Here is a 22,660-nt window from a genome sequence, read left to right on the forward strand (position 1 = left end):
AGCTCAACCGCTAGCATTATAATAAATGGATACGACTTTCTTATGGCCTATTTTTAGCTTTCCAAGATAAGATAAAATTTATCAAATGGACAAACACACCCCCAACTGTTTGAAAGGTACGAATTATATTTGGAGAGATCCTGTAGCTGCTAGTATGGATGAATCATAAAGAAGAAAAACTTCTTAAAAAGTTGGGTTTTATAAGTTTATAATACAAGTTGTACACATCCTTTCGTAGCCCTTTTTCGTAGTAAGCCCTTTTTTTTGTCTGTAGCGAAGGAACCAATATGGTCAAACTTTATAGTGTAGCTTCTTATATGTCATGGGATGGTTTTAGGCTGTTTTATTTTAATAAAAAAGTTTGGTTAAGACTATCTTTCTTTCTGCCCTTCAATATCTCTTTGAATTTAGAGCTTCTTGTAGCTAGGGGCGCAGCTGCTGGTATGTAGATAATATATGGGCATATTATTATGTGGCTATATAAATTGTTATGTTATGTAAATTTTGTCTGTTTTAGTGTAAAATTAATCATTTTCAAGTGTTGGTTCAACTCATAGCACAGGGATAAGACAATGGCCGATGGATTGATATACATTCCCAATGATGATACACAAATTTACGCCTACTGTAGATTACAATTAGTTATTGAAACTTTCAGACACTCAATTAAATAAACCAACCAATTAAAATTTAATAAAAGTCCTCAAAGTTGTTAAGTCAGTGAATAAGAAAACTTTATTTTAAAACTTTGGGTACTAGTGTAATTAATTGCCCATTGTCTCCTCCCTCCGTGCAGAGCGATAGTTAAATTGATTATCCTTATATAGGGTCATCATGTACTCTGTCTGTCTGATTTTAGATTCAAAGTATAGAGGGGGAAGGTAGGGAGTATAGAGGGGCATGGGGTTAAATAACTGTATGTCCCAACACAGTGTACTTTCGATTGGGTCTTTGAATACCAGCCAATAGCATCATAAGTATTAACACAGCCACGTTGATAGATAAGAGCGGAAATTAATTTTCTGGCAAACGAAAAGCTTCTAATAGTTACCCTTAAAAATAGAAATTTCTCCCACAAAAAATAATATGCAACAAAAATCACGAAACCTAGCAGTGGAAAAGAAAAATTATTTGCACGCTGTTTTAAGTAGAAATACGAGTATAAAATCAACATTCAATTTTTTACCTCTTAATCTTAATATGCTTTTAAAACTGTAATGGAAATCAATAAAGGCAAATAAACATATTAATCCTTAAATCACACAATAGCATTGTATAAAATGGTTGGAATTTTATAAACATTCTATTTGTCAAATGAAAAAAAAGTAGTGAGTTTGAAATATAATCGATGTGGCATCATTCTAATGACAGTAAGGATACAGTTGGCCATCAAATACACCTGTTTGGGGGTCAGGAACTAATTTTCTTAAATTTGTAGCTGTTCCTTCTGGGGATTTATCCCATTTTTAAGATAATAGACTCAATTCCTTAAAAAATCAAGGTTGGTTATCACTAATTTTGTTGCTTAGATTTCAAATATTTCATACTTCAATACAAGGAAAATTATGAACCAAGGAAGAAAATTTTTCAATAAATCTTATCTCAGAAAGGATTTTAAGATAATTGTTTAAAAGTTTTTATTACTTCGGTTTAGTAATTCTTATGATGCCAAATGCAAAATCTATACTTCCATACCTTTTATTTGGTTATTTGCAGTTTTCATTCAAGTGCCAAAATCTTTTTATAAAAATGAAAATTTAGTGTATTTTTTTAGTAAAAATTTTTACATAAATTACAGGCATTAATATGTAGAACCATTTGTTTTCAAATCAATAAATCTCTGGCTGTGTAGAAGACTAAAAAAATCAGAGAACCAATTGAACCAAATTCTGTAAAACTGTATGACAGCATTTTTCACAAAATATCCACAACCCTTACAATTTGTTCCTTTTGAGCAACTTAAAAGTAATAATTATTGGATAAGATTAGCACGAGAAAATTTTATATTGGAAAATTTGAACCATTGTTAAATCGTAGAACTTGATTCAAAATGCAGTTACAATTGTTTAATTTTTTTCTTTAAACTTTATAACCTTTCCCTGTCTTTCTCTTGTTACACAGCCAGTTTGACCACTTCTCCTTTTATTGTTGTTTGGTGGTGATAAAGTAAAGATCTATACAGTAGCTGGGAATTTAATTTTTTTATGATATATTTTAACATTTTGACTACTTTTGTATAATTCTTAATGCTCTTTTTCATTTATTTATGCTTTTGTTTTTTATTAAAGATGCAATTGATAATGAAGATTTTTTTTCTTTGAAATATATTTTGTTATGAAGCAGCAGTAGTTATTAATTTATAAATGTTATGGTTGAGATATATTTATAAGTATTAAAAGTAAAAAATGTTAAATCTAATATTGTAAAGCTCATTGTACACTCTATTCATATAAAGGTGTGCACAGGATTTATGTTAGGTGTAATAAATTTGACCAAAAACAAGAGTTAATAAATATTTACATTTTTACAAGAGAGGGTAAAATTTAACTATGTATCTTTTTAGAGGGACATTATAGTAATTCTACTACTTTGAAACTGTTTTTAACTCCCATATGTACAATATATTACACACAGATAACAAAATAAAATGTAAACATAAAGTATTATTAGAATTGATCCAAAACATAAATAAAGTTTTGGTAAAAAGAAAATATAAGTTCTAGGCACAATCATGAAACACTAAAAAATTATGAAAGATTTTTCAAAACTTGCAGTTTTTACTATATTTGATGCAATTAATTCTTGATATTTCGAATACAACATCAAAAAATTAAATTATAGGCATTAAAAAACATCAAAAGAATACACAAAATTTAGTCACAATTTCAAAAATACAGGCTTCAAAGAATTAAAACTAGCCAACTAACTCTTCATCTTACACCAACAATATTATGCTTAATTATAAGAATCGTACTTAGGTACAATAATTACTGTAAATATTATCAATACACAAATGTATAAAAATATTAAACAACAAGAAAAAGTAACTTTAGCATTTGTAACCTTTTCACTAAGCAAACAAACTCAATTTTGTATTGTATCAATTTTATGCATGAACTTAAGTAAGACATACTTTAAACATATAGGTATAAATCTTTAGATATAAAGATATTAAAAGATTGCAGTTGAAATTATTAACTGTGGTCTTTAACAAAAAACATGAGACTATTTTAAGAAAATAAAACACTTCAACATTCAGCCAGTTTCTGAAGAGCTAAAATGTCTAAAAAATGAAAATGATTAAATAAGGGAAATGATAATAAACTAAATGTGTCAGCTATTTGTTCACTTTGTAAATAATACATCTGTAATGATATTTTTATTATGGTTATTTAATTTTAAAAACTTGAATAGCAAACAAACATGCACTTGATTTGGATACCTTCTTACTAATAGTAAAGATCTTTGAGTATCTAAGTCTAAGTTTTGAGAATTGAGAGGGAGCTTTAAGCAAAGTGTAAATTATTAAAAAATTGAGGAAAAATAATCTTCAATTCCAAAAAAAAGAAATTTTATCCTTTTTGTTTATAAAACATAATCACATACATTTGTATCAATATTCTTTTTATCAGTGATGGAATCTTTAACCATAATTTCATATAATTAAAACAATTTTTGATGTCCTTGAATATATTAGAATATTGAAAGTTTATGTTCAGAAGAAGAGTTAATAAAACCCAAAAATCTTATTTAGTGACTGCAGATCTGATCTTCTTGATGATGAAGCTGTTGTTGACAAACTGAACAGCCCAGACAAATAGTTCATGAAGTCCCAGGACAGATAGTCCTAACCAGAGTCCCAAGCTACTGCCAACATCAATGATATACTTGAACATATCATAGTTTGGTACCTTTTCTGTAACTATAACTCTCTGATTGAAAGTTATAAAAGCTGAACTCCATCCAAACCTTGAACCCTCTTCATCTACAACATAAGTTGTTTCTTTACAAGATTTCTGTCTGCATTCATCTTCAAACTTTAAGTTTTTTTTAAAAAAGACCAATTTTAGAAAATAGTTTCTATGAAAATCTGTGTAAAATTTGCCATAAAATTTCTCAATATCAGGGTAAGTTTGGTTACACTGTTTGTTGCATGACAACCATGGAGGTATACAACTAATATTACTCTTTTCAAACTCATTTAGAATTTTATCATCAACACACTTCTTGTAATCTTCCTCTGACATTAGATATTCATCATTCTTACAGTTATCTCTTTCATTAATATCAACATTGACATAATGGGTTGTCTTTGGTTTCATAAAGATTGCCTTTCCTTTGTGAGAAGCAGTATTAGGCATGAAATAACTTCTATAATTTCGGGTTGTTATGAAGACCCTGATATCATCCTGATTTTCATGATATAATACAATTTCTTGTGTATAATTTAGAAGTTTTGTTTCCTTGCATAGTCCATAACCAGGTAGGAAAACTAACCTATTTTTAAATTCTCCTCCTTTGTACATATTTATGTATTCAACTTTGTCCAAATCCAATACTTGTTCTTTGAGCTCATCAAAAGTAAGATTCAGATGTCCACCCCAAGATGTACACCAAGTTGTTTCATAACATTTAGCATCTCCCCAAAGCATATAATCATAACCAGGATAACCTAGTTCTCTAATCCTTGTGAAATTAGACTGATGTGTAGGACATACTGTAATAAGAGGCATATCATCCTCATTGATACTTCTTTCATTAGTAGAATCTACTGTTGGAGGGTCCATTAAGTTTATTGTGGCTGTGTTCAGCTGATAGCAGAACATGACAAAGGAAATTGTAAAGACAAACAATTTCAGGATTTGTAAAAGATCCATTGCAATATCTTGAATTATTAGATTTAAAGTAAATAAAACTAGAGATTGAAATCCACCGTTTGGTGATCTTAACACTTGAAAGATTCTCTTGACAAAATACCACAAACCAGCTGAAATTAGGTTTTTTAGAAACTTGAAATATCAATCATTAATTTTTAAGATTTGTTTTATTCTCTTGTTATACCCTATTACCGATAACAAAATAATGTGGCTAAAGATTATCCTTACTGTTAGAAGGCTGAAGGTGTAATGAAATATTTTTAATGTTTAATGTTGGTGTTTTAAGTAAATATTTTCCATGGAAACAAATGTTTATAGTTACATACTATAGTAACAATGAGGTTTTGGCAGAATATTTCAATGAGGATAAGCTATTTAAACTTTAGTACATTTTATATTTACATAAAATATTAATTTCTCCTTTGATCTGAATTTTTTTCAGCTATCCCCTACCTATCCTATTTGAATCTCTTGATACTGATAATTATTTAAATTTCACAAAAAATAAACCAACTGATGTGTAGACTTGCTAATTATAGAAAAGAATTACTGCAATTTATGTACAAAAATATAATGCTATACCACATGGATCAAAAAGTAATTAATTTTTATGTTTGTTCATATTACAGCCTTTTTTGCAGAGTTATTGATTTGACAAACAAAATTTTTAATTTGGTATAATTAATAATTTTTCATTTGATCTACCCAAACATTGATAATTAACATTCAAGGACTCTTAAAAATAAATTAACTTTTCATGTACATAAATAAAATGCTTTGCCACATGGATCAAAAAGTAATTAATTTTAAGTGTTTGTTCATGTTCCGCCATTTTTGTATAGTTATTGATTTGACAAACAAAATTTTTAATTTGGTATAATTAATAATTTTTCATTTGATTTACCCAAACATTGATAATTAACATTCAAGGACTCTTAAAAATAAATTAACTTTTCATGTACATAAATAAAATGCTTTGCCACATGGATCAAAAAGTAATTAATTTTAAGTGTTTGTTCATGTTCCGCCATTTTTGTATAGTTATTGATTTGACAAACAAAATTTTTAATTTGGTATAATTAATAATTTTTCATTTGATTTACCCAAACATTGATAATTAACATTCAAGGACTCTTAAAAATAAATTAACTTTTCATGTACATAAATAAAATGCTTTGCCACATGGATCAAAAAGTAATTAATTTTAAGTGTTTGTTCATGTTCCGCCATTTTTGTATAATTATTGATTTGACAAACAAATTTTTTAATTTGATGTAATTAATAAATTTTAATTTGGTTTACCCAAACATTGGTTATTAACATTCAAGGACTCTTAAAAAGAAATTAACTTCATGTTACCCAGAGAATCCAAGTGAAAAAACTAATATTGCTGATATGTTTTAAATTTTACTTTTATCTTAACTAAAAGGATTGCTTAAATAATGTAATTCATCTTTATAAGGGTTTTCATTGAACCTTTTATTAAAACTATTAATCAAATTATTATTATTCCTCTCTATTTTAGACTTTTACTTTTGTAAAAAAATATTAATTTCTGAACCATAGTAAAACTGGGATTTTATGTGTAAAAATTCTTCTAATAACTGTTCATCATTTTTCTAACCTTTCTTTTATTATTTTACTTCATCATTGAAACCAAAATCTAAAATTTTATTTACAACAAAACTGCTTTTGTCACTACTAATTAAACAAGAATAAAATCCTTCATAAGAATCAAACACCAAGAAATCAATCAAAAAATTGTATAGAATCCTGTGTAAAAATTCAAACGTTCTTACTTCTATTACTAGTAGAACCCAAATAAATCTTATTACCTTTAATACGACCAACACACAAAACAATATATATTTATAATCTGTAGAGCTCATTGGTTGGAGAAATTTGTCATGAAATATACGAGCTTTAAGAGTATCGGTTTTCCACGCATACATGCTAGCAAATGAGATTGATGCATATTCATTTCTGATATTCATATCTGATTATTCTATAAGTGTTAAGAGATCTAATAAAGATCTAAAAGACTGATCAAATAAAACTATATGTTATATGAACAAATTTATTTAATATTAGTACAAAAATATGATACAAAACTATACAAAAGTTAATTATAAAAGTATACAAAGATCACAATTAATAATACTGAGCTTAACTAATAACAATTTCAATCACATTGTATTAAAATGCCTTTTTTGGTTGGATTTTTATGTCACTGGTATTTAAGATTAGAATAAGTAAAAAAATCATCTCAAAAAAATGTGTCAATATCAATTAATTATATCACCATGTTGATTAATACTGTATATGTAAAAGGTTTTCATCGCATCGGATTATAGTCAGCTTTCCGCGGATATCAAAATGAAAATTTGTAAGATTAAAAAACAGTTTTCTTAGCCCAAAAAAGCCGGTTTTATTTTAATATTCGTGTAAAGTTGTCTGTAATACGATGCTATATATACATGATACTTTAGAATAACTGAGAACCGGATCTAATCCAGCGGATATTAAACGGTTTCAAATTTAATTTTCTTGTTTCATCTTATCATCGCCAGCCATAGCCGCGGATAATTCCTTGTTAAATCTGTCCGCTTCCTGCCCGATATCAGAATTACTAAAATAAAAAAAAATATAAATTTTAGTAATTCAAATCTTTAAATCATTATTTAATAGTTCTAAAAGACCCGTAGCAATGAAATGCTAAAAGACTTTTTAGAAAACACTAGAAAAAGTTTTTTTCAGGGATCTAAAGGGATAAGACAATGGCCGATAAATTGATGTACATCTCCAATGAAGATGCACAAAATTATCCCTTATGTAGATTACAATTAGTCATTGAAACGTTTGGACACTTAACTAAATGAACCAACCTATCAAAATTTAATAAAAGGTTATTGAGACAACAAAAAAGAAAACGTTATTATAAGACTATGGGGGCTATTGTAATAAACAGCCCAATGTGGCCTAACTTTTATGACATAGTGGAATAAAGAGAGACATACTCACATTCCTAATTAAACAAAAACTTAACTTTTTAATGAACAAGGATGACAACATCTAAAAAGAGAATATAATTACCTTAAAGCAGATTTAACAACTTTGGACATGATATCGCGTAGCTTCACTCTGCGAGTTCTAAAAAATAAATACATATCTAAGGATTTAGTTTCATGTATAAAAACTATAGTGTAGGAAAATATTTGCTGTGTTGGCAATTTTCTTATGCGGGCAGTTTTTCCTTTTTTGGATTTATAAATAATGTGTTGATTATTTTCTTACAAAAAACTAACTGATCAAAGTCAATTAAAGTCCCCAAAGTTGTTAACGAATAAGAAAACATTATTATAAATCTTTGGGGAGTAGTATAATAAACAGCCCATTGTCCCCTCTTTTTTTTATAAAAGAAACTAGTGGCTGTCATGGAATGTTACCATACCTTGGTGGGTTTTGAGCAAAATCTCCAGGTTCATATTTGTCAATGCTAATCTCACCAGGGGCTGGCGTCTCATAAACTCGCTCAACTCTACATAAGAAAAAACATAATTAAGACTTGACTAAAGCATTGGACTGTTGAAAAGCGTTTAATTTTTGTTTTATAAGATGGCAAAAAATTAGATTTATTAATGTCACAAAACAAAGATGAAATACCAATGTAATGCAATTTTCCAGGAAATATTTATTGTGTTAGGTAACTTTTCTATATGTATTGTACTTCTAAATTCATAAATCTTTTCAATTAAGCGATAGGAAATCTGTGTGTGCTGAAGGTTCTCGCACACTGCCCAACCGATATGGTTCTTCTTTACAGTGTAGTTTTTCATAGGTCATGGGAAGGTTTATAGCTATTTTGGGGGAGGTTACTTCTAAACTCTTACATGTTTATGGTAATATTTTTTTACCTTTCTGTGGTTCTTGAAATTTGTCTGTGTTCTTCATGTGATTCAGATTTCATGTGTTCTAAACAAAAAGTTTTTTGTTAATAAAAATTATCAGAAATAGGCGATTTAAAAAATTAATATAAGTTGTACTTTTTGCAGGGATCTAAAGGGATAAGACAATGGCTGACAAATTAATGTACATCCCCAATGATGATACTCAAAATTACCCTTTCAGAAGATTTAATTTAGTTGTTAAAACCCAACTTCAATAAAAGTCACCAAAGTTGTTAAGCCAACAAATAAGAAAAACGTTATTATAAAATTTGGGAACTAAGAACAGCCCATGGGTATTTTGCCTACCTGAATACATATGTGAGGAGGATTGGAAGGCCATATGGTGCATGCTGGAGGAAGGCCCACTGGAGCCACCTGGAGCCGCCTGTTCCTGGAATCCAGGTCTATGGCACAGTTGAGATGAAGAAAATGAGTGGGACATACCACTGCCAGAAGCGGTCGGATGACCGCCAGCTTGCGGCCGGATGCTGCCGCTTCCCGCTGGCCAGGAGGCAAATCCTTGTGATGATGACTGAGAGGATTGGGACCAGCTTTGTGAATCTGACCATCCTGTGCTGCCAGTTGTTGTTGTTGGGGCGTTGGGGTCCCAACCGCCGGTTGTGTTGCCGGGAAAACCTGGGTTCCAAGCCATGTCTGTTGCGGTTGTGCTGTTGTCTGCTATTGTTGGAGGGTTGGAGGTTGACTTCCTCAGTCTGGAGGAGCGCCGAAGATACCTGAAAATACAATTCTTACCGCATGTTCATAATGTTATTTTTAATAATCCACTTTGTACAAAACTGTAATGTTTATAATCTTTAAGTTAAAACATACTTTCAAAACTATTTGCAAAAAGATATGATTGGCCCAATTAATAATGTAATCAAAAGTTTTTGTTTTACATTTGAATAGATCATCATTAAACCTCATTTTTAAAAAAAATTGTGTTTTATACGGGGAGGAAGGACATTTGGCTGTTTATTACACTAGTCCCTAATGTTTTATTATACTTTTGCTTTATTAAATGAGTCAACTTTTGAATTTTGATTAGTTAATTAATAAAGTTAAGTGTTCAAACGTTCTAACCACTAATTTCAGTTTCTAGAAGGGGCAATATAGAAGGGATGTACATCAATATATCTTCAATTGTCTTATCCCTTTAGATCCCTGTGTTTTAGGACATTTTGAATAGAGCGTCATTAAACCTTTTTTTGCACATTATTCTAACAATTTGTATTTTATGTCTTTTTTACCTTTGAGGTCTTTCTTCGTCGTCACTTGAGGAGGATACACTTGGCGAGCTTGGTACTACAGGGGTGGGTGAGCTGATGGGCAGGTTTTCTGCTGGGCTGTTGGGACCTGTGGGCAGGTTTTCTGCTGGGGAATTAGGGGCTGTGTCGGAGGGGTCAGAGTCGGAGGGATGTGAACTTTCTTCTGAACTGCTCTGAGGAGATCTTTCCATCTAAACATAAAGTCATTATGTTACATTAAAGTTAATCAATAGAGGGGGGACGGGTTAAATAACTGTATGTCCCCTTCCCTTGGACCCTGTGCCGACTTTACATTGAGTCAATAGCCAATAGCGTGGGAAATATTAACAAATGTATTTACAAAAGAGCAGGTTATCTGGATTATATATTTATGTGAAAATTTTTTTGATGATATTTTTTTTTAAAAAAAGATTACTATTTTTCTAAGCACTGTTTTGACGTACAATTAAATAAAAGATTAAACTTTATATAAAAAGAATAGATAGATAGATAGAATTTTTTCTTTTTCTTTATTACTTTGTATGCTTTTGTATGCTTATATGTTTAAATACATATCTAACTATATTAAAGGATTAAATCTATTTAGAAATATGCAGAAAAATTAATTGGTTTTGGCTATAAACTTTTTTGTAAATTAAAGTTTAAGACAATTTTGACGGTTTTTTATAAGGTTTTATTGAGTTTTAGGTCCTTAATTATTATTTTAGACAACCCTGCGTTTGTCCTGGAACCGAATTTTACTGTCCTTGTTGCAACAAAATTGTGAGAAAGAAAGACAATTGCGAAATACATGTGAAGACTAATATTCTTTCAGTTCTAAATCCTAGACAATTCATCAAATATTTTCCTTAAGCATTGATTGATTGATTGCTAATGTACTTACCAACTAATGTATTTTATAACTTTTTTATATTTTTTCACTAATGATATAACTATAATGTTATTATAAACTTATTGTTTGAAAATGAAATGATAACTGATGAATTTGACCAAAGATGCAAACTATTTAAAGTTATCGCAAAGTGATTTAAAATTAATCAAGGGGCGACAAAAAAAATTACCACGAAATTTTTATATTCATTTATAAAAAGGTAGAATTTAACTTTTCAAATCCAAAAAAGTTGCTGTTTACTTTTGGGCTATAGTGTATTAAATAGGGCCAACTAAAAATCATGTTATATTTCTTAAATTAATAGGCTGGCTCAAAAATTTGTAGTTTAAGAATTTTTATTTGTTCAGATGATGAAATATTTTGTTATTTTTTGCCCCTGAATTGAAGAAAAATGAATAAAAGTTAAGATGAATGAAAGTGTGATGGTTTAAATAAGACCAAACTGTGGTTTTAATAATATTATTAATGTGTTATACATATAATAAGAAATTGATGCATTATGCACATATCAGGCATCTAAAGGGATAAGACAACGGCTGATAAATTGATACATTCCCAATGATGATACACATAATTACTCCTTCTGTAGATTATAAATAATGGGCGAAACGTTATGACACTCAAATTTATTAACCAACCAATCAAAATTAATCAAAAGTCTCCAAAGGTGTTAAGCCAACGAATAAGAAAACTTTATTATAAAACTTTGAAAACTAGGGATCTAAAGGAATAAGACAAAGACAGATAAATTTATGTACTTCCCCGATGCTGATACACAAAATTAACCAATCTGTAGATTACAAATAGTGGTTGTAACGTTAGGACACTCAACTTGATAAATCAAATATTCAAAATTCACTAAAAGGTACCCAAAGTTGTTAAGCCAACGAACAAAACAAAATTGGGGACTAGTGTAATAAACAGCCCATTGTCCCCTCCCTCCCTGGATGCATGCATATAATGAATGTGAAAAAACGGCAGTGATTAGCCATCTCTGATTAGCTTGTGGTTTCAGCATGTCTCATTCATTATAATATAAAGATGCTAAGTAGCAACAAGTAAATTTTTAACCATGGTGGGAGGGGACATTGGACTGTTTTTTACACTAGTACCCAAAGTTTTATAATAATGTTGTCCTAGCCGTTTGCTTAACAGGGGACTTTTATGAATTTTGATTGATTGGTTCATTTAGTAGATTGTCAAAAAGTTTCAATCACAAATTTAATCTACAAAAGGGATAATTTTGTCCTTATCCCTTTAGATCCTTTTTCCTTCTGTCTCATTCATCCTTATACTAAAGTAACAGGATGTCTGTGTGTTTGTATGTTTGTACCGAAGGATCTCGCTAACCGCTGAACCGATCGGGTTTTCCCTAACAGGGTAGCTTCTCATAGGTCCCGGGAAGGTTTATAACTATTTTCTCGGGGGGTGGGACACCCCCAACCCCCGAAAAAATGAAAAATCCCCCCCACCAAAAAAAAAAAATTTTAAATTTTTTAAACTAAAATTAAAAATGAGGGGGGGGCACCCCCCCCCCAAATTTTTTTTTTCGCCCCCCCCCAAAAATTTTTAAAAACTTTTTTTTAAAATCTAAAATAAGAAATTGAATTATTAAATTTGACTCTCTCCTCCTCAAGTGCCCCTAGAGGCCTCTAGGGGCGTAGCCGCTAGTTATAATATAAAGATATTAAGTAGCAACACGTTGTACCAGGGAGGGAGGGGACATGAGGCTGTTTATTACACTAGTCCCCATAGTTTTATAATAAAGGTTTCTTATTTGTTGGCTTAACAACCTTGGGGACTTTTATGAATTTTGATTTATTGGTTCATTTAGTGTCAAAAAGTTTTATCGAATTTTTATTGGTTAGTTCATTAAATGTGTCATAACGCTTCAATCACTATTTGTAATCTACAGAATGGGTAATTGTTATTAACATCACTGGGAATGTACATCAATTTTAGGCTATTGTCTTATCCCTTTAGATCCCTGATATTTATATACTAAGTAGATAATTACACTTGTGTTATGTGTGAAATTATGAATGATAACATGCACGTTTTAGCAGTGCAGCTAATTTTATCTGTCAGCGAAAAGGAATTAAAGTTTTTTTGAACTTACATACATATGATTTTTACAAAATAATAACTAGTGGATCATGGAAAGAAAACGAAGTAGCATGATTCGTTGTATTTTCGCAGTAGCTTTTAGTTAGGTTAGGTAAATATTCATGTTAATAGGCTCCTAAGAGGCTAGAAATATGATAAAAGCTACTTTGAAAATACGACTAAACCCGCTACTTCGTTTTCTTTCCATGATCCGAACTAATTAATAATCAATAATACAAACGAGAATGCAGTCTGTCTAATGTACGTCGGTCTGTCTGACGTTTTGTGTCAATCTTTATATTTCTTGGTAAGTTTAAAAAAAAAACACCAACAGCTAAATCTGAAAGAATATTAAAAGTTTACTTTTTTTGGACCGATGTTCTTAAATTTTAACTACAAAAGTTTGTCAGTTGATTTTTATATTAGATAATTTTGGACGTACTTGTAAGATTTTATGCAAAAAAATACGAAATATGATATTTAATTTGATTTTATATATAAGATTATCCTAAAGATACTTTGTAAACTGTACTTATATGATATTAATAGATACTTTTCCTCACATATTTATCATCCATACAATTTGTTGATAGGTCCACATACAACATACTCAAGGAGGGAGGGAGGGGGCATTGGGCTATTTATTACACTAGTCCCCAAAATATTTTAACAATATTTTCTTTTTCGTTGGCTTAACAACTTTGATGACTTTGACTTTGAACTTTAAAAATAAGTTGAATGTCCAAACGTTTCATTCAAACACTAACTGTAATCTACAGCAGGGGTAATTTTGTTTATCATCATTGGGGATGTACATCAATTGATCTGCCATTGTCTTATCCCTTTAGATCCCTGACAAATACTATTTCTTATCCACTTGATTTTTTAGTAGCACTGCTACTCTATAATTTAATTTTTCTCTTCGTTTGTCCTTGCATCAGTCCTATACGTTAAAGAGGGAAAAAGGTTTTCATAGGCAGCTATTTTCCTTTTATGATTTATTTTATAAGGTCAGTAAAAAAATAGGAAATTTTTTTTGAAAAATATTGTTTTTTTCCCCTATAAATATTTCTTTAATTACCTCGTACGGGCGGGATTGCAGTCAAGGACCTTATCGACTTGATGTACTGTACAGGTCCTGGTCCAGCAATCCAGGAGAACTAAGGATGACTGTTACGCACCCTTCTCTGTCCAAACACCCAAGGATATTAGGTTAAGTAACATCCAACAGACAACCAACTCTCTGTGATGCACGACCTTTGTCTGAGAAGTCCAGCTGTGCATAGTAACGAGTTGCGCCTGTTTTGACCCTACTCCCCCGACAAAACTATGACCCTGGCCTGCCTAAACGCTGCGCTCGGCTCCCTAGCCTATAACCTAAACTAATCTAAATGTAAAAAAAATATTTGGGGGTAAGTAAATTGATTTTTATAATATTGCTCCCTGTCTTTACAAAATAGAATGGATGCATTTCTTCTGTATTGCGAAAAATTACATGACATTTGGCCAAAATGTAACATTATACCAAGTAATAAAAAGGACTTTTTCTTAGTAAAATTTATATGAACTAAAGGCTGTATCCATGATTTAAAAATAGCCTAAAACCACTCTGTTACTTATGTAAAGCTTCCTGAATTTTGGAGAGCTCAATCGGTTAAATAGTCATCAAAATCTGTTTCAGACAGAAACCCTACTACTTTTTATTATAGGATTGATTTTTTTTTTTTTATGTTGATAGGTTCAAACTCTTTTTTTACATAAATCAGGATTGTGGGGGGGGGGTTCTTTAACTCAATCGTCCCCTCCCCTATGAAAATAAAGTTTCAACCAACCAAGCAACAATCTAAAATGCATTTTCTGTAGTCATATTACTGCAAAATACAAATGCCTTGGAACTTATAATAAAGTAACAGGATGTGTGTTTGTCTGTGTGTCTGTCTGTAACGAAGGATCTCGCTAACCACTGAACCGATCGGGTTCTCCTTAACAGGGTAGCCTCTCATATGTCCCAGAAAGGTTTGTAACTATTTTGGGGAAGGGTACCACCACCCTCCCAAGAGAAATAACAAAAAAATTAGATAGAGAATTGAACGCAACATAGAAATGTTACGTATTATTAAAAAAAGGATTTAAAGTGCCACTAGAGGCCTCTGAGGGCGTAGCCGCTACTATCATATATTTTGGTTTGGTTACTCAACTAATAAGTTTGTACTTTTGAGCTTTTTTATTGAAATCTATCAATGAAGAATTTTGAAGAAATTTATCTTTTTGCAGTAAAACTTTCATATAATGGATATAAAATTTCGATTTATGCCAGTGGCAAAGTTGTCGTCAATTTATGTTGCTAACATGGAAATCATTTACTGGTCGGTCCGTTCATCAAGTAGGAGGGGAGAGGATGGGATAAAGGTGGTGGATGGGGTCACAAAATATTAGAATACTTTTCAAAGTTATATTAAAGATATTTATTTTGCTAAGCAATTAATTTAAGCAATTTGCCAAACCAATATATAAATTGAATTTATTAAGACGCTATTAAGGCCTAGACTCAAACCCTAAAATTTAAACTTATTATTTTTAAATGAGGGAAAAAACTTAAAAGAACTACAGATAAAATGTATGAAAATTGCAGCAATTTTCTCCCAGCTTTTATATATTTGCATGTTTAAATTGTGTATAATACACACAGTTAGGTACAAGGATACATACCAGTGTATTGGGACGGGTAATGCACTTAAAACTCTTGTTTTTTAATTACTTTATTTTTATTTTTATTGAGGGGGGGGGGGGTTGAGAGTCGACCACTCCCAAATTAAAATATTTTTCAAGAAATTTCTTTAAAAAATTTGGAGGGATTTTTTTTTTTTTGGGGGGGGGGAGATTCCTCTTGGCAGGGTGGTGGTACCCTCCCACAAAATAATTAAAAACCTCTCCAGGATGTATGAGAATATAAATTGTATCCACATCGGATCAGCGGTTAACGAGATCCTTCGGTACAAACAGACTCAGACACTCAGACAATAAACAATAATTTCATAATTCAATTTTACTTCTTATTTACGAACAAAACTCAAAATTGATTTAAAAAATTGGGTTATCAAAACACAGTTCTCCCACAAAACACCAGTTCATTTGAGTACCTATCTGTTATATGTATCCTAAATACATTTACTTCTGTAATATAAATGCCCTCCCACAAAACAAAAGTTAATTTGTGTACCTAACTGTAATATGTATCCTGATTACATTTACTCTTGTAATATAAATGCTAATTACAGCTGTTAAACAGATAATAGTTGCTGCACCCATGAGCGTATGTAGGGGTGGGTTTTGAGTGAAAATTTAAGATAATTTTGGTAATCTATAATACAAAATAGAAAGATGTCTGTCTGTCTAAAGCTTCAGATCTCGGTAACCTCTGAATCGTGCGGTTCTACTCCTCATAGAATATACCCAGTGGACCTGTGGTGGTTTTAGGATATTCGCTATTCTCACGGGGGATGGGACCCCCCCCCCCCACAAAACCCAATTTTTTCCTTTTTGTTCTTTTTGTAAACTAAAATAAATAAGCGAAATACCGCAAACTTTGGGCGAAGCCCTCGTAAAAGTACTTCCACATTAAAAAGTTTTTTTTGTAAATTACGAATGAACGATTCTATTGAAGGAGGACTTTCCAATACCTCTTGAGGCGAAGACATTAGTCCTTATAATAAAGTAAAAGGATCCATGTCTACACCGATGAACCGATATGGTTCTCCTTTACCCGTTCAAGAGAAATCCTCACTAGAAAAAATGACCCCCCCCTATTTTTTTTTTTTTTTAAACTACAATTGAAAATGGGGAGTTGATCATAGTTACATAATTTCCTGGAAATGATTTCAAATATATACCTACATATGTATCCTATAAAATAAAGTAATAAGGTCTGAAGCCTAAGATCTAAGAGAATACTGATCAGAATTGATTGTATTTTTCAAGGAAGCTTAATATATCTTTTGGGGTGGTTTTGGCTATTTTCCTTACTTTTTTTACCCTCGTCTAAATGCAGGGGTGAAGCAACTAGTATATACATATGTAGATAAACTATTAAATAGGATGCCAAATAGAATTTCACACCTAAATTATGACAAATGCAATAATAAATGTAAATGCTAATCTTCAGAAAGATGCATAATTCTGAATCAAATTTGAATAAAGCTAAAAAAAATTATTTCATAATAAAATTTTTAAAAAGAAAGCACTTCCTGCTTTGATATTTAATAGTTATTTCTCGCATCGTATTATAAACGGCTTTCCGCGGATATAGAATGTACAATTAAAAGATTAAAACTAGTTTTTTTAGCCCCGAGGTGCCAGAGGCACCGGCTAAAAAACTGGTTTTAATCTTTTGATTGTACATTTTTATATTCGTAGAAAGTTGTATATAATACGATGCTAGACATGGTTTTTTCGTATGGATGAGAACCAGTTCCTATCCACCGGATTCGAATGAATACGAGAAAATGTTTTATGTAGCGGCTGCACCCCTGGCATCTAAGCGCTTTATTTTCGAAGATAAATTAAAGGGCAGAAAATAGCCTAAAACCATACCAAAACTTATTTATAAAACTTAGATAGTCTAAAACCAACTCTCAACCCATAAAAAGCTTCACTATAAAGGAAAACCATATTGATTTAGTAGTTAGCGAGATCCTTCTCTACATACCAAAAATGAGAGGAGAAATGAGAAATGAAAAAATTCATAACTTATGGTTTTTTTCAACCAATTATAAATTCACTTTATTAGTTATTATTAGAGCACTTTTAAGATAGCCTATGAAGCTAGAAAAATAAAAAAGTCTCAACCTTGTATGGAGTAATCTAAAAATGGTTGTATGGAAGTCTCTGTGTCCATATTCAGACTACACCACTTTTAAACCCATATATGGTGGAAGGATGCTAAAAAAAGACATATTAGTTGTAGAGGGTCATTTTTTAAATACTGTCCATATTCAGACTACACCACTTTGAAACCCATATATGGTAAAAGGATGCTAAATAAAAAGACATATTAGTTGTAGAGGGCCATTCATAAAAAATCCTACTACACCAAACCAACGCCCCCCCCCCCCCCTTCTTTTAAACCAATATGTTGAAAGGATGCTGAATTAAAGGAACTATTAGAGGAACATTCCTAAAAAATAGTGTCTCTTCTCAGACTACACCACTGCCCCCGTCTTTTAAAGTTATTAGTTGTAGAGGGCCATTCCTGAAATATTGTCCATGTTCATACTACACTAACGCCCTTTTAAACCCATATATGGTGAACGCATGCTTAATAAAAAGACATATTAGTTGTAGAGGGCCATTTTTGAATTATTGTCCATATTCAGACTACACCAATTTTAAACCCATATATAGTGAAAGGATGCTAAATAAAAAGACATACTAGTTGTAGAGAGCCATTTTTGAAATACTTTCCATATTCAGACTACACTACATATCCTGTCTTTTAAACCCATATATGTTGAAAGGATGGTATATAAAATGACATATAAGTTGTAGAGGGCTATTCCTGAAATATTTACTATCATAAGACTACACCACTATCCCCATCTTTTAAATCCATATATGTTGAAAGGATGTTATAATAAAAAGACATATTAGTTGTGGAGGGCCATTTTGAAATATTGTCCATATTCAGACTACACTACACACTGCCCGTCTTTTAAACCCATACATGGTGAAAGGATATTAAATGAATAGACATATTAGTTGTAGAGGGCTATTTCTAAAAAAGAGTGTCTATTCTCAGACTACACTACACCACTGCCCCCTTCTTTTAAATCCATGTAAGGTGAACGGATACTAAATAAGAAGACATATCTGTTGAAGATGGCCATTCCTGATATTAAATAACAGATCAATATACACTTTATGAAAATACCATCAAATGCTTAAAATATTTTTTTTTATTTTCATATCTTCAGAAGTTTAGTTTTACAAATATTTAAAAAAAAGCTACTATATCAATCCCCTTCTCTGTCTGTTTCTATATGACAATGGTGTAAACAAGATTACCATTCAGTCTAAAAATTATATTGTCTTTTAGTAATGCTATAGATGGACTTTTAGTTCTATGATTTACTTAGCTTCTACCTTCTATAAACAGTAGAATTTTTTTGTATTTATTACTAATAACCAAAATATTATCCCCAATGTCATTTATAAATATAAGATTAATTCTAGACAAAAGAAATTTTCTTTAGAATTAATCTTTCAAACTTTGATTGTTGTTTTAAAACTTATGTTGCGAGAATATTTAATTTATTGAATACAAATTTAACCAGAATAAACTGGTTAAATTTGACAAAATGAGAATATTGTGCGAAATTTACAACACATAATTGGTATGGGGAGAAAGTTGCTAAAAAAATCAGCATGTGGTGTAATAAAAACAAGGGGTTATCCATCACTTTTTAGGGGTTTTCTTTCCCATCTCTCCTCTCATCTCCCTCATTTTTATGAAGTCACATGCTCATTTTTTGAGAGACTTTTTCCCAGTCCCATAACTAGAAAAACCCTCCGTAATTTATTTTAATTGGAGTAGAAGACATAATGTTTGTCATTGAATGCATTTTTTTCCCCAAGATTTTATAAAAAAAAATATTTATTTTAACATAAATGTTTATAATAAATATATATTATAGATATAAATATTCAAAGAAATAAAGTTTTAATAAATATATTTTTAATATTGCAACGTGTTTTTTTTCACCCTACAAACAGTTTGTCCTCTAGTTCTTGCACGTCTATTTTTGGGTGCACTGACATACGTTAAAGGGGAAAATGGGGTTAAAAAAGCATAATACAAAAAAGTGCTTCTATTCATATGGTAATTTTTTTCTATTGTTATACTCATTTTATTGTCTAGCATGTGTTGAACAAATTAAATAATTGATTTTGACTCCCTTTAAAATAATTAATCATATTTAGTTTATTTTTTATTCATATATTTTATTTTTTTTCTGTATTAATTTTATGATCCCTGGTAGCTAATTTTAAGTCAACATTTTATTATCCTTTTTTTCTCTCCATTTTCAGACGCGAGCAGTCTCTCTTTTCTATTTTTTTTTAGTTGCGATGCATCTGTGAATAAAATAATAATTCCCAGCAAATAAAATAAGCTGCTTCTAAAAATTTAAAACTATGTGCTAATCTCTGAAACGTTTCAGTTCTAAATTTTAAGAAAGCTTTACATAGGTCAATCCTGGTAAGGTTCTAGGCTAATTTATTTTTTTTAAATTAAAGTAATGGGTTGGTTTTAGGCTGTTACACCACTGCCTTGCCTCAACTAGATACTAAAGAACCAACCGTTCATGCTTGCTAACTCAAGAAATTTTTTTTAGACAAATATAACAGAATGGATTTTTTATTACTTGGATCTTACACCAGATTTTTATGTTCTCTAATAAAGTGAACCCTCTAGCGGGCTAAGATAAGGATCTCCCCCATCCCCTCCCTTTACCCTATCCCCTCTCCACCTACTGTATGAATGGCCCTACCAATAAATGACAGGGGAAATTGCAAGCTAAATTGACGACAATTTTTCTCCTGTCATAATATCCGTATATTTGAAGCTGTGTATATTTTGATCCTTGTTATGTCATGAGTCGGAAGAAATTGCCCCTAGGAGACATTTGCCCAGAGAACAACTATAAAAATGCTTTTATTCGCTTTGTATTATAGACAGCACTCCGCGGATATTAAGATATAAAAATTGTAAGATTAAACCAGTTTTGTTAGCCCCGAGGTGTCGTAGACCCAGGCTAACAAAAAGATTTTAATTTTATGATTTTTTTTTAGTATTCGTGAAAATTTTCTGTAACACGATAGTATATATGATTTTTTAGTATGGTTGAGAACCGGTTTTAATCCAGCGGATATTGATAGGTTTAGAAGCCATTATGGAATGGTTTTTAGATGCTTTTATTATTATTAGAATTTTGTAGATATTTTAGGTGCTGTAGAATTAGACCTTTTTAGCGTATTTTTGTAGATGCTCTGTGTTTCTGTCTGTACTAAAACTAAATATGGTAATAGGGTGAAAATTAGGAGGGATCTAAAGGAATAAGACAATGGCAGATAAATTGATAATACACAAAATTACCCCTTCTGGAGATTAAAATTAGTAGTTGAAAGGTTTGAACACTCAACTTGATTAATCAACCATTGAAAATTCAATAAAAATCCCCAAAGTTGTTAAGCCAACGAATAAAAAACTTTGGGGACTAGTGTGATAAACAACCCCCGTTTTTTACGGATTAACAATTATTATCCAGTTATCATGAATGATATAAAAATTAATAACCACACATGTAATATGGGAAAATTTTTCCGTAATTGGTATGACTGTAAAACAGCTAAATTCATGTTATAGTGAATTTTCAAAAAGCATTTAGAGAGTGGACAATGGGCTCTTTATAAAACTACTCCGCTAAGTTTCATAATAACGTTTTCTTATTCGTTAGTTCAACAACTTTGGAGACGTTTATTGAGTTTTGATTGGTTGGTTCATGAAGATGAGTGGCCAAACGTTTCAACCATAAATTGTAATCTACAGAAGAAATAACTTTGTGTATCAGCGTTATGGATGTACATCAACATACCGGCCATTGTCTTATCACTTTAGATCCTTGGATATTTTGCATAGATTGCGTGAACACTTCAAATCATGAATAAATTAGGAGATTTATAAATTACTGATAAAACCAATGAATCGAGACAAATTTATTTGCAAAATACAAACGTATGATGTAATTATACATTTAGGATATAATTGTAATGAATGCTTAGGCAGGTGACCTAAATACTCAAAATGCATTTTTTTCATACAATTACATCAGGACTGTTGAAACCACTCTTTCAGTATATTCTTTCAGAGATCTAAAGGGATAAGACAATATCCGACATCCCCATAGATGATCCACAAAATTAGGCCTTCTGTAGATTACAATTAGTGGTTTAAACGTTTGGACCCTCAGCCTAATGAACCAAACGATCAAAATTCAATAAAAGTCTCTATAAGAAAACGTTATTTTAAAACTTTAATGACTAGTGTAATAAACAGCTAAATATCCCCTTCATTCCTGATATTCATTGATGTAAAGGCTCCTTAAAGGCTTTGGCCGGAACCACAAAAAAATATAAAGTACATAATTGTAAAATAAATTTGCAAGAATTGCAACAGAAAACTAAAATCCAACTTAATTTTGCCATCGTTAAATTATTTTTATATATGAGAATTGCAAATACCAGTACTTTCGCAATACTTCGTTTTATTTGTAGAAAACCTTTTTATAATTAGGGTCTGTTCGTATGGAACGGTTAGCTCTGCAGTTTATGCGTTTCCTATCGACTTCAAACATCACAATCTAGAAATCAATAACTCATCAACTCTTTAATTGCTCTGTACGCACATCATGCAGATTTTTAATTTTCTGACAACAACTGTTCCTATTTAAACAAGGTACAATGTTATAAGCGGGGCATCTCTATACCAAGTCTTAGAAATCAAAGTATGTCGTTTAA

At 30.9% G+C, this 22,660-nt stretch overlaps 2 protein-coding genes and 1 long non-coding RNA gene across 3 annotated transcripts in view; all 3 read right to left on the bottom strand.

The window, feature by feature from the left end:
* LOC145323956 (uncharacterized) overlaps nucleotides 1-22,660 on the bottom strand; it is a 342,132-nt gene that overhangs the window by 84,255 nt on the left and 235,217 nt on the right. The window lies entirely within an intron of this gene.
* LOC145323948 (uncharacterized) lies at nucleotides 6,941-8,848 on the bottom strand. Its single transcript, XR_013881145.1, has 4 exons — nucleotides 8,792-8,848; nucleotides 8,329-8,415; nucleotides 7,971-8,027; nucleotides 6,941-7,506 (listed from the first exon to the last, which is right to left on the bottom strand). It is a non-coding gene; the product is annotated as an uncharacterized LOC145323948 (long non-coding RNA).
* Nucleotides 8,994-11,063, bottom strand: LOC145324609 (uncharacterized). Its single transcript, XM_080167190.1, has 4 exons — nucleotides 10,976-11,063; nucleotides 10,075-10,283; nucleotides 9,131-9,558; nucleotides 8,994-8,998 (listed from the first exon to the last, which is right to left on the bottom strand). Exons 2-4 carry the CDS (start codon nucleotides 10,281-10,283, stop codon nucleotides 8,994-8,996), a joined length of 642 nt encoding a protein of 213 aa, XP_080023316.1. The 5' UTR covers nucleotides 10,976-11,063.

The sequence above is a fragment of the Acartia tonsa genome, chromosome 7, assembly GCF_053477335.1.
Source record: "Acartia tonsa isolate MP-2025a chromosome 7, ASM5347733v1, whole genome shotgun sequence".
NCBI lineage: Eukaryota > Metazoa > Arthropoda > Copepoda > Calanoida > Acartiidae > Acartia > Acartia tonsa.

Bases quoted from the DNA above. Each gene is read 5' to 3' on its own strand.
- LOC145324609 (XM_080167190.1), bottom strand. From the start codon at position 10,283: ATGGAAAGATCTCCTCAGAGCAGTTCAGAAGAAAGTTCACATCCCTCC. The intron at 9,559-10,074 runs GTAAAAAAGACA...TTGTATTTTCAG, and splicing joins GACGAAGAAAGACCTCAAAG to GTATCTTCGGCGCTCCTCCA.